The 16,033-nt window shown below is 57.7% G+C and overlaps 10 protein-coding genes across 10 annotated transcripts; 4 read left to right on the top strand and 6 right to left on the bottom strand.

Moving 5' to 3' along the window:
* Window positions 1-308: 308 nt before the first annotated feature.
* On the bottom strand, window positions 309-762 carry SPRG_16294 (hypothetical protein). The gene has a single exon (XM_012355589.1). The coding sequence runs from the start codon at window positions 719-721 to the stop codon at window positions 368-370; it is 354 nt and encodes a 117-aa protein (XP_012210979.1). The 5' UTR covers window positions 722-762; the 3' UTR covers window positions 309-367.
* Window positions 763-1,350: 588 nt separating this feature from the next.
* Window positions 1,351-2,717, top strand: SPRG_16295 (hypothetical protein). The gene is made up of 5 exons (XM_012355590.1): window positions 1,351-1,654; window positions 1,706-1,883; window positions 1,939-2,006; window positions 2,062-2,192; window positions 2,247-2,717. Exons 1-5 carry the CDS (start codon window positions 1,383-1,385, stop codon window positions 2,651-2,653), a joined length of 1,056 nt encoding a protein of 351 aa, XP_012210980.1. The 5' UTR covers window positions 1,351-1,382; the 3' UTR covers window positions 2,654-2,717.
* Window positions 2,718-3,621: 904 nt separating this feature from the next.
* SPRG_16296 (hypothetical protein) lies at window positions 3,622-5,190 on the bottom strand (the record flags this gene model as incomplete). Its single annotated transcript, XM_012355591.1, has 6 exons — window positions 5,130-5,190; window positions 5,001-5,084; window positions 4,625-4,949; window positions 4,405-4,578; window positions 3,804-4,090; window positions 3,622-3,753 (listed from the first exon to the last, which is right to left on the bottom strand). Exons 2-6 carry the CDS (start codon window positions 5,076-5,078, stop codon window positions 3,622-3,624), a joined length of 996 nt encoding a protein of 331 aa, XP_012210981.1. The 5' UTR covers window positions 5,079-5,084; window positions 5,130-5,190.
* A 1,492-nt stretch (window positions 5,191-6,682) lies between these two features.
* On the top strand, window positions 6,683-9,362 carry SPRG_16297 (AGC/PDK1 protein kinase). The gene is made up of 11 exons (XM_012355592.1): window positions 6,683-6,759; window positions 6,816-7,242; window positions 7,292-7,416; window positions 7,463-7,726; window positions 7,778-8,011; window positions 8,059-8,183; window positions 8,233-8,475; window positions 8,525-8,604; window positions 8,651-8,745; window positions 8,792-8,955; window positions 9,003-9,362. Exons 1-11 carry the CDS (start codon window positions 6,750-6,752, stop codon window positions 9,285-9,287), a joined length of 2,052 nt encoding a protein of 683 aa, XP_012210982.1. The 5' UTR covers window positions 6,683-6,749; the 3' UTR covers window positions 9,288-9,362.
* Window positions 9,327-9,700, bottom strand: SPRG_16298 (hypothetical protein). The gene has a single exon (XM_012355593.1). It carries the CDS (start codon window positions 9,673-9,675, stop codon window positions 9,361-9,363), a length of 315 nt encoding a protein of 104 aa, XP_012210983.1. The 5' UTR covers window positions 9,676-9,700; the 3' UTR covers window positions 9,327-9,360.
* Window positions 9,701-10,174: 474 nt separating this feature from the next.
* On the bottom strand, window positions 10,175-10,956 carry SPRG_16299 (hypothetical protein; the record flags this gene model as incomplete). Its single annotated transcript, XM_012355594.1, has 2 exons — window positions 10,175-10,817; window positions 10,869-10,956. 2 exons carry the CDS (start codon window positions 10,954-10,956, stop codon window positions 10,228-10,230), a joined length of 678 nt encoding a protein of 225 aa, XP_012210984.1. The 3' UTR covers window positions 10,175-10,227.
* Window positions 10,957-11,510: 554 nt separating this feature from the next.
* Window positions 11,511-12,113, top strand: SPRG_16300 (hypothetical protein; the record flags this gene model as incomplete). Its single annotated transcript, XM_012355595.1, has 2 exons — window positions 11,511-11,934; window positions 11,971-12,113. 2 exons carry the CDS (start codon window positions 11,511-11,513, stop codon window positions 12,111-12,113), a joined length of 567 nt encoding a protein of 188 aa, XP_012210985.1.
* Window positions 12,114-12,192: 79 nt separating this feature from the next.
* Window positions 12,193-13,384, bottom strand: SPRG_16301 (hypothetical protein; the record flags this gene model as incomplete). Its single annotated transcript, XM_012355596.1, has 4 exons — window positions 12,193-12,362; window positions 12,416-12,556; window positions 12,608-12,735; window positions 12,784-13,384. The coding sequence occupies 4 exons, from the start codon at window positions 13,382-13,384 to the stop codon at window positions 12,234-12,236; spliced, it is 999 nt and encodes a 332-aa protein (XP_012210986.1). The 3' UTR covers window positions 12,193-12,233.
* Window positions 13,385-14,003: 619 nt separating this feature from the next.
* SPRG_16302 (hypothetical protein) lies at window positions 14,004-14,893 on the top strand (the record flags this gene model as incomplete). Its single annotated transcript, XM_012355597.1, has 4 exons — window positions 14,004-14,148; window positions 14,192-14,498; window positions 14,525-14,715; window positions 14,760-14,893. 4 exons carry the CDS (start codon window positions 14,004-14,006, stop codon window positions 14,891-14,893), a joined length of 777 nt encoding a protein of 258 aa, XP_012210987.1.
* Window positions 14,894-15,372: 479 nt separating this feature from the next.
* Window positions 15,373-16,023, bottom strand: SPRG_16303 (hypothetical protein). The gene has a single exon (XM_012355598.1). The coding sequence runs from the start codon at window positions 15,979-15,981 to the stop codon at window positions 15,451-15,453; it is 531 nt and encodes a 176-aa protein (XP_012210988.1). The 5' UTR covers window positions 15,982-16,023; the 3' UTR covers window positions 15,373-15,450.
* Between the last annotated feature and the right edge of the window lie 10 nt (window positions 16,024-16,033).

Raw genomic sequence — 16,033 nt, forward strand, 5'->3', positions numbered from 1 at the left:
TGACCAACCCGCGCGTACACGAAGAGCTCACGACCGCGATCGAGGTCGCCGAGCAGCAGTCGGCGCTGTCGTCGCTGCGAGCGACGATGCGCCAGCGCCGCAACAGCCGCCGCATGAGTCTCGAGCGCAACTCGTCGTTCATTAGCCGCCGCTCGAATCTGAGCAGCGTCGAGGTCGAGGAAGACGACGGCCACGAGTCGTCGGCGGAAGACGTGCCCTCGTCGCACCGCGTCTTGAATCGGCTCAAGCACCAAGGCGCGGTCAACTTGATGAACTTCAAGTAGCGAACGAGTCTAGGAGTATATAATGCACGACCACGATAGTGGCGTAGGAGACAAAAGAACGATGTGGATATTGACGGTGGCGCTTACGGCGCCTTCTTGAACTCGACAACGTTGTACTGGCGCACGTCAAACGACGTGACGAGGTCGTTGGCGACGTACGGGTCCTTCTTGGCAAAGTCCTCGACGATCGCCGGCGACTCGGCTTCAAAGATGAACGCAGCGCCATCGACCGGGTCGGCGAACGCGCCGGCCATGAGCAACTTGGGCTGGAAGCCTGTGTTGGCGGTCCACTTGCCAACGTGCTCGAGGTGGGCCTTCCGGAACGGGTCTCGCTTGTGCAGCATGCCATCCACATAGGTGTAACGCAGCATCCAGAGCGGTCGCATGGTGGGGGCGGCGGTCGAGAGCGCTCGGGCTGCCACGCGATGAACGTTCATGGTTCGACGACGACTTCCTGCGGCTGAAAATGCAAGTCCACCTGGCTGCGTCAACCCCCACGGCTTCCAATTGGCCCCATCTGCTGTCAATTTTGTCCAATCCCATCGCTGTTTTCGGCCAGCTTACGTACCGCACTTAGTAAATTTTGCGTACTTAGCTTGGCGACTAGCTCGAATCTGATATTTTTTCTCACCACATACTGAATGCTAAATACACGACGCCAAACAAAAAAACGTGGGACATGCGCTTGAGCTTCAAGGCTGGGTGCACCTCTTCGGCTGTCCCATGTCCGAAGGGAGCGTGCACGGCCGTCATTAAATGGTTGCGTTTGACGCATACCCCCCATTTAAATTCTATTCCAATACAAATAACAAGCTAAATCGACATCTCGAATAAAATGAAGCATTTAATACACATGCCACGGTGTCGGGTGGGTCTGTCTATTTTGAGGACCCTCATTTAAATCGCGTCCTTCGACCGGATAGAAATAAAATTCCTGCGGTGCGGACCTATGGATATGGATATGGAATAGAATGCCATCCGGATAAGTTGCCGCGCATTAAAAAGCGCCCACGGAATCCGTGGCGTGGATTTGACTTGCTGGACGGAGTCGCGCGCTCAGTTCTCAGTTGCGAATTTGCACTTTGGAAGTCAACCAAAATGGCCTTCCTCGCCCGCGCGTCGCGCCGCTTCACGCACTCGTCCGCCACCAAGAAGGCTGCTGCCGAGTACACGGGCGGCTTCAACGTCTTTGACCAAGGCCGCCGCATCCTCGTGACGGGCGGTACCGGCCAAATCGGCATGGAGCTCGTCCCGTTCCTTCGCAACATCCACGGCAAGGACGCGGTCATCAACTCGGACATCAAGATGCCCGGCAAGGGCGAGCAAAAGTCGGGCACATTCGTCTACTGCGACGTCTTGAACTACGACAGGTACGTCTTCCCTCTCTGCCGTGGAGACATGACCGACTCACGTCCTTGTAGCCTCGCCCGCATTGTGCTCGAGAACGGCATCGATACCATCATCCATAACGCGTCGCTCCTCTCGGCGATCGGCGAGAAGAACCCGCAGCTCGCGCTCAAGGTCAACACGCGCGGCCTTGAGAACGTCTTGGAGCTTGCCCGCCTTAACAACCTCCGCGTCTTTGCGCCGTCGACGATCGTACGACCTTGTCCTGTGGCTCACAACACGATGGCTCACGATGCTATCCCACCAGGCTGTCTTCGGCCCGTCGACGCCCAAGGACATGACCCCGGACCTGACCATCATGCGCCCGACGACCATGTACGTGCCAGCATATTCGCATCATGGGATGCTCACCTGGCTGCAACGTGGGTAGGTACGGTATCACCAAGGTGCATTTGGAACTCCTCGGTGAATACTACCACGAGAAGTACGGTGTGGACTTCCGCTCGATCCGGTACCCCGGTATCATCTCGTCCGAGGCGTGGCCGGGTGGTGGCACCACCGGTATGTCTGCTTGCTTGGTCCATGCGACACCACTCATCAACCTTGTACGATTAGACTACGCGGTTGAGATCTTTTACGAAGCGCTCAAGACGGGCTCGTACAAGTGCTTCCTCGGCCCCGACGCCTGCCTCCCCATGATGTACATGCCCGACTGCCTTCGCGCGACGAACGAGCTCTTGGAAGCGTCGTCGGACTCGCTCTCGCAGCGCGTCTACAACGTCACGTCGTTCTCGTTCACGCCGGCGCAGCTCGCCGAGTCGATCAAGAAGGTCATTCCCAACTTCACGATCACGTACGAACCGGACTTCCGCCAAGCCATTGCCGACACTTGGCCGCGCTCGATTGACGACAGCGTCGCGCGCAAGGACTGGGGCTGGAAGGAGCAGTTTGAGCTCGACGCGATGGTCGAAGACATGCTCATCAACTTGGAGAAGAAGCTCAAGAAGCTCGGCCACTTGTAAGCAAGTAGAATCACCACATCACCATCATAGTAATACACACACACACGCACTTCTTCTGCCGCCACTTGATCTTTAGTCGAGTGATAGCTGAGCCACTGGATTCTTCACCGTCGCAGCAGGTCAGAGGCAGCCAGTGCGGCGACCGTCATGTCCCCGACATCTGTAAAGCGCGTTCCGGTAGAGGTGGTCATCCACACGACCATGAGTGGCAACTGCCCACGAAGCCTCAAGAGCTCTTGTTGACGGAGCCGTGCACAGGTGATCTTGTGGATGCGAAGGGTGCCAATTCCAGCGCGTATTAGCAACTCGTAATACTGGTGCTGAGGTGACGACAGTCGACGCGTCGCTTAGGCTAATCACTCTGTTGGACACGACGGACCTTTATCGATAGATGGCGCCGTCGTGGAAGTACTGTAGCACCGGTAGCTCAACGTTGCCGTTGCTTTGACTCACGCGGCGAGCTCTGGTTGGGATGACAGCAAATCCACCAGCGTCTATTTCCTGTCTCTAAGTCGTCAAGTACGAAAAAGCATTGACATGCGTTACTGGTGCTAGTACCGATAGCACAAATGTCCAAGATACCGTTGACCAACGACGCAGCGGCGGCCAACGACTCGACCAACGGCTAACGACTTGGCGGTGGCCGGCGACTTGGCTGCGGAATGCGCCCGGTCAACAAAGAGCAGCAAGTCGATTGTTTTCGTATTATACATTCACAGCCTATTGCGTCGTGTGCGTCTCCCTTATTCATTTGCTTGTCGTCGCATTTTTCTGACGACCATGTCGCTGTCCATAGAGAGGTCGTGGGGTGGGAGAGGCACCAGCGGGTTGCAGTACAGAGAGACGCAGGCATCGCGGCGGTAGGCTGTATGGTACCACGTGAGTGGCTCGGCACCGATGAACATCGCGACAGCGACTGCGTGCATGCACGGTTTTAAGTGGTCTTGCCACGCCCCGCACTGGCAAGTCTATGGCGCGGTAAAGCAAACGAGCGCATCGTGAACTACCTTGGCTGTGATGTCCACCAAACGTGCCTTGTCGGGTGTCCTGTGCTTGGAGTGTGTGACGATGAAGCTGTGGCCAGTGCGAAGGTCCGTGACCTGTTCAAGTGTGGTGAGAGGGTTTGCGTACGTCTGGGCCAGCAATATACCGTGCAGTTGCGAGCTTCGACTGAGACGGCGCCGAAGGCCGTGGTTTCGATGTTTGTGAGAATGCCCGACCCCTTCGAGTGCATTTCGAGTCGGTCGTTGAAAGTCTCGTTCAGGCGGCTGAGGTAGAAGTAGAACACTCCGACCGGATCGCTGCCACCGAGATCAGCTCCGAGCCAATAGTCGGAGGACTCGGACGCCGCCGCGTCAAAAGTTGGAAAGCCGTCTTTGATGGAGGCATACGTCGCCCAGTGTCGTGTGGGAATGTTGGACATGTACCCGGCCACGGCTACGGATCGGGAAGTAACTGTATGCCCACGTAGGGGCGTTTTACCTGGCTTCCTCGTCCGCAGCTCGGCCATTCTCCGCGTGCATTCATCGCTGTTTTTGCTGCTCGCTAGCGCGAAAAGCGCGCCTTCATCCGTATGGGAGACGCTGTGTTGCGAGCGTTTGATGTTTTCGATCATGCGCCGCATGCAGAAGCGGTGTCGCGCGCGCGGGAAGTATTTTTGTACGGCACGGAGGAGATCTGAAGATGTCATCGAGCCAACACACAACTACCACTGCACCAACCTGGGTGGCAGTCGGAGACGAATGACCAACCGATGAAATCGGCGACACCCGCCAACGCCAAGTGCGCGCAGAACCAGTCCCAGGTGTCGACGAGGTCTCCTTGAACGAGGGCAAAGGCAATCGGTACGATGTCGCCGTTGCCATCCCTTGACGTTGCCGAAAGCAAGGTGCCGACGGCGCGCATGTCGTCTTTGATGGGACGAGCTAAGGTTGCTTGAAACCAACCATGGAGTCATGAACAACCAGGTACCGCCGAGGAATACGATGGGTAGAAGGAACATCTTGGTGTCTTGGCGGAAACAAGCGGGGACGCAAAATGCGCCGGGGCAAGATGACCCGGTCTTCGTGAAGGCCGCGTACATCCCTGGGTTGGCTTCGACCAGCTTCTCGAGGTAGGGCGAGAGCTTGGCAAACTGGTCCTTGATCGTGGCTACCTGGCGCTTCTTGGTGCCCTTCTTGAGGAGGGCGATGCGCGATGACGAGATCGTGATACCAAACTTGTCGCGCACAGCCCGAATGAGCTCGTCGCGAACCAATGTATGACCGAGCTCGAGCTCGACAGCAAACTTTACAAGCTAGCTCATGTGTGAAGGTTGTACGTACACTACCGTGAAATCGATGCGTACCATGTCGGTCGAGACCGTGGTGTTTCGAGTTCCTGGGGGCATCGGTGTTGAATGTGACAGGCTGTGGTTATGGGCCATGCAAACCTACCGCCCACTTGAGCACATCACGTAAAGATTGCGCCTTTCAACCGCTGTGACGCTGATGCCCTTCTTGCCCACGTTTGCTTGGACGAGGAACTGGCACTTGTCGCTTCGGCACCTGATTTTGCGCATGGAAGACTGGTGCTCCTTCGAGACTTGAAATTGATTGACAGCGGCGAGTAATTGCACACGGTCCTTGAGGTCGATGTACGTTTCAAACTTGGTCTTCGTCGGCTTGATCGATCGGTCATCCGCCAAACAAATGATGTCCAACGCTGCTGCAAGGTCGACATAGCCGTCGGGGCAATGGACAACGGGGGCGTTGGGATCGAGATCCTCGTCGATGTTGGAGCCGATAGGAGCGGAAGAAGATGAATCAATGACACCATCGTCACGACGCACCCATTGCTCGTGGGTTTCCTGAGCTGCCCGAGCTGCCCCATCGTCTTGCGAAACTTGGGCGGCCGCCAAAATGTTGGAACGCATCGCTCCAATGCGACGCACCGGGGCAGCAATGCTACAGTCGGGTCAACTTCGAAGAAGCTCAACATGCATCCTTACACGTTGACCCCGCCGTCTCGGACACACTGCGAGTACCTCGGCGCAATGGCTGGGGCCTGCAGGGATGGTGTGGGTTGCTGTGAGCTCCTTGCGTGATGCGTCCGCCCGGCCTCGTACGGTGGCGGCTGCGAAGAGCTGTACTGAGGAGGCAAGAGCGCTTGGGGTGCGTATGGGGTCGGCATGTACTGCTGTGGCATGTACGGTGGTGGCACGTGCTGCGATGCCGCATGCAGCTCGAATGCATCCGAGTACGACGTGGATTGAGGTGCCTCATACGAGGACCACGGAGCCATTTCCGCGTACTGGTGTGGCGCAACGCTGTGACGCAGTGATGGATAGTACTGGTGGTCAACCTGCGCAGCCCGAGCAGCATGACTACGACGCGTCGTGACATGGAAATTCGCGCACGGACCCCTTCTAGTCATGCTAGTCTCCACCCCCGATGATCTGTACGTACGTGTTATCGTAGACAGTGCCGGCGTCCTCATCGCCGACAAACCGACTGGCGGTACGCGTCGTTGGCGAGGGCGGAACGAAGCAAGGGCTGGAAGCGTGATCGGCGTAGTAGCTGTTCATGCTCGTCCGCTGCTGCGCGCGACGAGAATTTGATTTTGTCGATCAAGGCGCCGGTCAGACACTAAAAAAAGACTCTCAACTATTTTGAACATCTCTACTAACTATTTTGAACATCTCTACTAACTATTTTGAACTAAACTTCGCGGTGTCCTGCTTCTTTCGTTGCCGCTCTTAAGTCGTTGGTTGCTGGTCACCGATGAGTCGTTAGTCACCGGGCGTCTGGTGCTTGGTTGGTTGGCGGTCGCGCCTCGTCGAGGCAGTGCTGAGGGCAGGCGCTGGCCGTGGAAGCGGACGTGTTTGCTAGACGGAGCAAATGGCAAAGTGAGGCGCCACATGAGTACCACATGTTTCATGGATTGGCATGGAATCTGGAATGGAAGGAAGTTTTTGATTCGGTCCACCCAGATATGAGTGCCACCAGACGTCGCCACATTCCACATCTGATGCGCACCAGTCGTGGACGTTCGATTTTGGAACATCCGGATACGGACGCCGACGGCAGCCGTGTGCGAGATCCACAAGCGACCGCTGATGAGCACAGGTACGCCTGCATGCTGCTCGTCGACGAGGCCACCGTAGAACTTATGGCCGCGCTAGTCAAGGACTCGGTCGAGAAGCCACAGGCGACGGACTTTACCTTGGAGCGGGAGCTCGGCCAAGGCAACTTTTCCAAGGTCTTTCTGGGCACGCACCGTCCGACCGGCGAGCAGTTTGCGATCAAGGTCATTGAGAAGCAGCGCATCATGCGGCTCAAGATCCGCCACCCAAACATTCTGAACGAAGTCAATATGGAGAAGGCGGTGCTCAACACGCTCCGCCATCCCAACATCATTCGGCTCTACCACACGTACCAAGACGCGACCAACTTGTACTTTCTCATGGAGTACATTGCGAACGGCGAGTTATGGGACGCGCTCACGCTCTGTGGCAAGCAAGTCGGCTGCACGGAAGGCCTCGCCCGCTTCTACGCCGCCGATATCGTCAACGCACTCGAGTACCTCGCGTCGCAGCGCATCGTGCATCGGTACGCCATCGTTTCTTCTCATTTTCACGAATGCACATCAATGGCGTAGGGATTTGAAGCCGGAAAACATGATCGTGTCCAAGGTTGACGGCCATTTGCGGCTTGTCGACTTTGGCACAGCCAAGAACCTCTCGGACCCGGCGCTGAACGGCCCCAACTTTGTCGGGACACCAGGTAACATGAGTCGACGATGGACGATGCTGATACATTGCGACGATAGAGTACATGTCGCCCGAAACGATCGCCAACAAGGCGGTCGACACGAGCAGTGATCTCTGGGCGCTCGGCTGCATCGTCTACCAGCTCCTGACAGGCGATACACCGTTCCAAGGCGGGTCTCCGTACTTGTGCTTTCTCAAAGTCCAAGACGGCGTCTACGACGTGCCGTCTTTTTTATCGGCGCCGGCGCGCGACTTGATTGCGGCCTTGTTGCAGCCCGACCCAACACGCCGACTTGGCGCCAACGGCTTTGATGCCCTCAAAGGTCGTCGTCGCTATTGCCTTGTCGATCGATCGCTCACGCTATACCATGTAGCCCACAAGTTCTTTGATGGTATCAACTTTGAGACGCACCTGTCGACGTCGCCGCCCTTTGCAACGCTCGAAGACAAGTTCATTTTCGAGTCGGCCAAGCAAATCCACGCCTACGTGGCGGCCGGCGGTGGCGACAAGGTGCCCGCCGTCTTGGCCCAAGCTGTCGCGCTTGCCCACCCGCGCAAGCCGCGCCTTATGCACGTGCTGAACCGCATGCAGCTTCTCCAGCACCCAGGTACGACCTCGACGTTTCTTCCATGTCAGTCACGCGGAGGGCTCTAGACGTGTACCCACGCTTCTTTTCGACCATGGGCCTCGGGCGGTGTCTGTATGCGACCAAGCGTGGCTACGTCGGTCTCACCCACAGCGTGCAGAACGAGTGGAAGCAGTCGTTCACGTTTGTACATGTACGTTGCTGGGATCGTTTCTACGGCATGATTCCATGAGTGCGCGTAGCTGTCGGGCCCGTCGCTCGGGAGAGCCGCGGCCGCCACCGAGAATGACGGGCTGGGAGGCTCGTCCTGGGCGATAGAGCTCGCACTCTTCCGGGACGCGCTGCTCGCACTCAACGAGACGCTTCCGACGCTGCTCGTGCTCTCGGGCAACATGACGCACGCCTCGCCCTCTCAAAAGTACTATGGCCCCCAGCGCGATGCGTTCCAGGCCAGTCTCTCGACCTTGGACTCGCGCATTCGTTTGGTACAAAGCGGATGCCAACAGCACAGAGAGAAGAGGCAACTACGGGTAGGTGTTTGTGCCGGGGGACCATGCTGCGGTCGACATTGAGGCGTACACGGCCGACTACGGCGACGACTATTACGCGCTCTGGTATGACGAATCGGCAGCATCGCCCATGCCGTCTCTTGGACGCTAGGTATGGGGGCATGAAGTGCCTTGTCGTCAACTCGTCGCTGTGGCTGCACGCAGAGTCGGACCATGCCCTGCACGAGCGCTACTTGGCCCAAGACGGTACGGTCGTCGTTGCAGTTGCGCGTCGATGCCACGGGATGCGTAGCATGGCTGAAGAAGGAGCTCGAGCACGGCGCGCTCTGTGCCCAAGTGCTCTGCGTCTTGAGCCACCACCCGTTGTACATCTCGGAGAGTGACGAGCCAACGCTCTTCGCAGAGACACTCTCGAACAACAATGCACCGGCTGCCCCCTGGAACGTGCCCCGCGACGTACGACACTGCATGCAAGGCGATCCCTATTTCCATCGTTGCGATAGGTTCGCCTTCCGCTCCTCGAGCTCATCGGCACGTCCAAAGTCCACGCCGTCTTTAGCAGCCACTACACAAAGCATGTCCACAACCGATTTGCGCGCCCGAGCAAGCACACTAGTGGCGGCGACGATGACGACGATGACGACGGCGCGCCGCAAGACGGTCGCTGCGACATGGTCGTCACCGCGTCGTTCGCCGACGGCGAAAAGAGCGCGTACCACCGCGTGCACGTCGAGCAAACGGGTCTCTCGATTGCACGCACGCTGGTCGCGGCGCCGCTGCACGTGTAGCCGGCGACGACCGTACTCCAGATACACTGCAACTACTATTACCTGCAAGAAGTGCATTTGATATATATTGACGCTACTCGAGCGCATCGTCGTGCACCAGTGCGTACTCGTCCATGAGCGGCGCGAGCTCGACCTCGACGTCGGGCGACGGTTGGCGGTGCTTCTTCATCACGTGCGAGACGCGCTCAAACTGCGCCTTGCGCACCGCGTTGGCGTACTTGAGCGCGTCGGTGGCGTCGAGGCGTCGTCGCTGGACCGCGACAAAGACGAAGAGGGTCGCGAGGACGCCGAAGACGACGAGCGCGCTGCGCAGTGCCATGGCCTCGGTGGCGGCGTGCTCGTGGGCGAGCCAGAGCGCGCTCGTGTTGTTGCTGCTGCTGGCGCTCATGACGATGGCGTTGGCGGAAGAGATATCGGTTGTGCTGCTTGTTTTTAAAGCGTTTTCGTGGTGGATAACGTAACATTTGTATGGAACATACAATATATTTAATATATAGGCTTGGATATGGGGAAAAAAGTACAACGACCAACGCTCTGACATTGCACCAAGATCGCAACACGCAGCTGCTGCAATCCACGAAGTCGCCGCCCGTCTAGCGACCTGCCCTACTGCTGCGACGATAGTAGCTATAACTCGCGACGATATAGATTCAGTATACTCGAGATATTGTCGAGAGCACCCCTGCTCAATATCGTCGTCTGGTCGAAAGCGAACTCCTTTTCCATGCAGAACGCGCGCTCGTCACGCTGATTAAGGCCATGGATTGCGTGGTGGCACGTCATTTGAATGGCGCGGAGCTCTTGAGCCAAGAAGCGTCCTCGCACCAAAGCGTTGCAGCCCACAGGTCCATGATGAATACCTTGTGGCAACGTACAAGACGTGCGAACGTGATCAAATCACTCATCGTTTTGTTGTGTGTTTCAAGATTAGAGAGAGTGTTTAGGTGTGCAGGTGGCTATGGTCGTAAAATTGCTTCGTACACGCGTTGCGGGCGTGGGTGCCATTGTTGCCGACTTGCGACGCGCCGACGCCGACGGACTCGGAGCTGAGCACGAAGTGGCCATTATTGCGCCGGAACTGCGAGTTGCCCGTCCGGAGCGTGTAGAACGTGTCCCGGTGGCTCTTTTGGTTGAACTCGGTCACTTGGGTGCGCCCAATGTCGTAGAGGAACTTGGTTTCCTTGAGACCTTCGGGAAACTGGTGCTTGGTGTCGACGGCATCCTCGTCTTCTTCGTCCGGGTGCGTTGCCCGGTGCTTGGCAATACCGGTCTGCGCGATCGTATCTTCCCGGTGCAGTGTCTCGCGGTACTGCTCGGTGCGTACGTGGCTCATAAACTCGTCGCGTCGACTCGCATCTTTGGTGCCAAAGCCGGCCTTCCGCGTCTCGGGCGGCTGCGTCTTGAGGTACATGACGCCGTCGACGAGCGGGTCCGACGAATACGTCTTCCTGTCAAAGTACCCTTTCCCATCGCACGTGTCTTTCGCCGGCGCGGTCTGGAATTGCTTGCTCTTGTGCCGGTCGCTCTTGCCTAGTTGAAAAAAAAGGATGATGACGTGGCAGCGCCTCGTGCAACCACTACCTTCAATGATGTGCGGGTCGCGGTACGGGTCGCCAACGCTCAGGTAGCTCTTGGCGATGTTCTTATTGAGCTCCTTCGAGCGGTACATGGTGTGGGAATGCGCTCTCGGTACGATTACGGAATGGAAAGCGCTGGGATTTTGTACGTGGCCTAATTTTAGCGACACACCAACGCCAGAGCGCGAGCCAATCAGCCAGCCAACAATACGTCGCCGATCTTACCGCCCAAGATGACGTCCCGTGGCTAGCTTCGCGTCCGCTGCGTAAAGAAGCAGCCGCAGCCCCGTGCGTCGACTCTCCTCGATGGATTGAGCACCAAAAATTGAGTGGTGTTTACGAGCTTGCTTTACGAGTGGACGAATTGGCTACAGCTACAACAACAATACCGGTATATCTATACCAGTATTGCAATACGAATACAGTGCGTACGAGGTGGGAGCTCGTAGGTAGGTCCTTGCAACGTCGGGTCGGTCGGCTTCCTTGAAGTCCAGCGACGCGCCGTACATTGTTTGTACGAAACGTACATTTGGCGTACGGCCAGTACGTACATGCGTACGTAGAAACAAGCGCGTCATCTGTCCTGTGATTGGCCCCTTTTTAGACACAAATTTGTTGCAAGCCGAAATCCGCCAGCAGCAGGAGCATGTTCATCGTCGTCGGCCCTGGCAGCAACCCGTACGTCATCGGCCTCGTCATCGCAGTGCAGCTGCTGCCCGCGCTCTTAGGCCGCGGCGCGGTCCCGATCTCGGGCGAGACCTTGCTGCTGCTGGGCCTCGCGTTCTATGCGCTCTATCATCTCTACGTCCACCGTGACGTCATCCGCGCCGACGGCCTCGCCGGGTTTGCCTCAACGCTCTTTGGCCCACCAAGCGAGGCCGCGCCGAGCGTCGACTCGGAGCGCTACAACCGCATGCTCAAGACGATCTCGGGCCTGCCCACAGAAGAGTTCAAGCCGCTCGAGCACATTGGCATCCACGAGCTCAAGGCGCGTCTGCGCCTCCGCGGCGTCGACACAAAAGGCGTCCTCGAGAAAAACGAGCTGGTCCAGAAGCTCCATGACTTTCGAGGTGGCCCAAGCGAGTCGTGCTGCATCTGCTGTGAAGACTACGTCGAGGGCGATGTACTCCGGCTCCTCTCCAAGTGCAAGCACGACTTTCACCTCGAGTGCCTCGACAAGTGGGCGCTCACGCTCGCGACTTCGACGCGGGACCCGTCGTGCCCGCTCTGCAACCAGTCCCTCGAGTAAGCCGTTAAATGTTGATGTTGATACCGTTTTGCGTGTGTACTTTTGGATGTCGACAATTGACAAGCAGCAAGCGATGTACTACTATATTTGTATGGTCGCCAGAAAAATCATTATTGTCTATTACGGCGAGAGCGCCTTCAAGTCTTCGTAGCACTGTGCTTCGAGTGCCAGAAGCGCATGTTCAATGCGACGGGTAATGTCCGAGTACAGCGCGTGTTCCGACGACTTGGAGACCCACGAGTCCGGGCCCTACATCATTTTTAGATGATACCTCTGGCGTGCAGACATGGTTTTTTGCGTACCTCGGCGCCTTGGACACGGTCCTTGGCGTATTTTTCAAAGAGGTCGTCAAAGTAAATGGGCTCGCCAACGCGCACATGGACGTGGTTGCCCGTTGTCGGGATCATGCTCTTGAGCTTGTGGTTCGCGTTCTGGGGCATGACCTACGGGGACAAATCTTCGCTACAGAATAGCATCGCGAGTTTCTGACGTACTGCATCGAGGCCGAGGTGGTAGATCGGCACCACGATGGGTGTCTCTTCTGCGCGGGCAATGAGCTTCCCGACGCCCCACTTGAGCCCCCCGATTTGGGATTGCATTGGCTCGTCGCGCTGGCCCAAATCTAAATCAGCTATATGTCAAGCCGGTCGGTGCAGGAGGTAGGACGTACGGCCGCCTTGAACGATTTTGCCCTCAGGGAAGACATGGACCCACTCGCCCATCTGCACCTTCTTGAAGAGATCGTGGAGCATCGGGTGGTCAATGCCGGCGCCGCGCTTGATCGGCAGCGTCTTGGAGCCGTAAAAAACGGCCGAGAGCAATGGGCCCTTGGTGTAGCAGTACTCTTGGCTGCACAGCCCCCAGCGAGAGACGCGAGGGTTCGCGCACGCCCACGGCAGCATGCGTGAAAAGAGCGCCGGGTCATCAACCGTCGACGAGTGGTTCGTGACCGTGATGAGCGACCGGTGGCGCGGGCGCGCAAGAATCCACTTGGCAAGCGCGTCTTCGTTCTGCATCGAGAACGAGTTCAAGGCGCCCAGGTACACCTTGGCGACGAGCGTCGCGGGGTAGAAGAGAAAGGTGGCGCGGGCCGCGTTGTAAAACACCTCGGGCAGGCGGTCGCGCGTCGCGACGTGCTGGGCGTGCTTGGCGAGGTAGTCAGGGCTGCCATCGTCGGCCGGCGGCGCGTCCATGCAGAGGCCGGCGACGCCGACCGCGACCGTGGCGCCGGCGCCGAGGCCGGCGATCTGTACCGCGCGTCGGAGGGCCATCGATCGACGCGGAAAAAAAGCTCGTTCGAGATGCAATCCCGCGATTGGCTCACCCACCACGTGGTTGCATAAAATGCAGCATACCGCAAATACCTTGCGGTTTGTATGTGTTTTAATTGCGAATTTTATTCGATTGCGTAAACAATGGCTGGGATATGCCCGCGCGGTGGTATTTCTAAACGATAAAAATGGTCGCTCGAAACACCGCATTTATGTTTTCATAACCGACAATACCTGGCACGCAAGCGCCCACTTGATGCTTCAGCAAAGGAGGACGACATTTGATCGCGTTCGATACCCTCTGCGTATATAACGAGAGCGATGCGACGTGGGATAGGGCTGCTCTGCGCGCTAGGTGCTGTGTACAGGCTGTTGAACGCCATCCGTGGCGATGGTCAGGCTTGGATATGATGCGATGCCATTGGCCAAAACACTACCGACCAATGACCAATCCATAAGTGCCAGCATCAATGCACTTGGTATTTGTATGGAGACGTGGACGTGCTCTTCAACAGAGCAGCCAATCATAACAAAGCGACGACGACCAATTTCATTTTCTCATTGTGACGCAATGGTAGCTCGCAAACACAAGCCAGCGGCGGCGCCGGTGGACATCCCAATGACGCAGCGCCCAGCGCTGCTCAGCTCTGATGGCCCGCTAAATGTGGCACGGCGCGAGCTCAATATTATCGCAGACAGCATCGAGATCCAAGGCAAGGACCCTGCGTGGGGCTCCAACGAGTGCATGGACTGCACGCACACCTGTCGCGCTGCCAGGCAACCAGGCGCTGATCGCACGCGCGCAAGCCGCCGTTGCCTCGTGGGCGTCGTCGCCGACAAAGCTCGTGTTCCAGACGCAATGCAACTTTGCCGAGTCGTATAGCCAGCTCAAAGGCCGAGACCGCGTCTTGACCTCGGTGCTGCACGCCACGGGTCTTTTGGACGTGCACGTGGTCAAGGTCGAGACGGCCCGCGGAGGCTGCTGTCGCATGTCGCCGGCGCAGCTGCATCACAACCGAACGCGGCTCCACCGGTACCCGTACGGTGCCTACGACCACGGAAAGGACTGGCCTAACTACGCGTCGATCGACGACCTCTGGACCGAGACAGTGACGTGCACAACAACGACGTTGGATCCAGGATGAAATTGGACTTGTCGATCGAACGCGTCCAAGACGGTGAAGGCAAGGAACCGAACGTCGAGTCATACTTTCGCCGCTGCGTCCTCGTCGTGTGGCCGCAAAGCCGATCGTTTCTTGCCGCATGCATGCCCAACCTCGCGCGCGCACTCGCTTCGGGCGCCGCAAGTTTGCCGCCGCGTGGTTCCGCGCGTATGGCAAGTACGACCCTTGGTGCCACGTCAGTGCGCTGCCAGTGGTCTTGGTCGCCGGCAAGGCCTCGGTCGTGACGCTCACCAAGACGATGGACTACTGCCACGCGATCGCTGCCAGCGATGCGACCCAGCGCGACGAAGCCGTCGCACTCCGATCGCTTCTGCAGGCATCGTAGCTACGTAGAAATCGTCTATTTGAAGGACTTATCGAGCCATTGGCGAAACAATAGGACGCGTTGTGTGCTGTGGTTTGTGGCATTGGTTGTCCGACTGCAGGCGGGAGTACAGAAGTGGTTCGAGAACGGACCTTGGACACGGATGTAGAAGCAACCACCGCATCCCGCTGCGTCCAAGGGCTGTCAACCGGAAAGAAGAGCTCGCGCCGACAAAATGAATTGCCTCACCCTGCATATGCCAACGAACACACTTTGCAATGGCTTCCCATGCTATTAGCTCGAGCGTTCAAATCCTCAAATCGTAGGGCTGTAGCTGCTAGCCCATGAGAGAGTTTGCGCGCTAGCTGCCGACTGTTATCAACATTCACGCAAGGTGGACTGCCAAGGCTGCTGCCACTTGGCCGTCGGAGAGGACGGAGGTTCTCGACTTGACGGCAACGGTAAAGTTCAACGGTCATATGGAATGAAGGAGACGAGGATGTAGAAAGCATAGCGCATGTATAAGTATAGGTAGTTAAGCAGCTCTAAGATTCTCTATCGATGACCTTCTTGCGCATTTACTCCTCGTAGCCGTCAAGGTCCGAGTCCGAGTAGTACTCGCCACGCTTCTCGGCGTCCTTCTTGGCCTTGAGCTTGGCCTTGAGCTCCTTGCGGGTGAGCTTTCGCTTGACCTTGGTGACGACCTTGTTACCGAAGGCGTCGACCGACTCCTCGGCGTCGATCTGCTCGATCTTGGTCTTGTCTTCGGCGACCTGGCCCTCGATCGAGAGCTGACCGGCGACGACGTTCCACGTCTCGATGGCGAGCGCATCCGTGAACTCACGGTTGTGCGAAATCATCACGACACCACCGCCGAACTCCTTGATGGCACCGGCAAGGGCACCGAGCGAATCGCGATCCAAGAAGTTGGTCGGTTCATCGAGCACAAGGATGTGCGGGTTGAGCCACATGGCAGCGGCGAGGACGACCTTGACCTTCTGGCCACCCGAGAGACCGCGCATGCGCGAGTGCGTACCGAACTCGGCGCCGAGGCCGAAGTTGTCGAGGTGCTTCTGGACAGCGAGGGCCGTGACGGGGCGGGCCTGCATGTTGGCGCGGGCGGCTTCGCGATCATCGGCGATCTGGAGGATCTTGTCAAAG

The sequence above is a fragment of the Saprolegnia parasitica genome, assembly GCF_000151545.1.
Source record: "Saprolegnia parasitica CBS 223.65 unplaced genomic scaffold supercont2.270, whole genome shotgun sequence".
NCBI classification, from domain to species: Eukaryota; Oomycota; class Saprolegniomycetes; order Saprolegniales; family Saprolegniaceae; genus Saprolegnia; species Saprolegnia parasitica.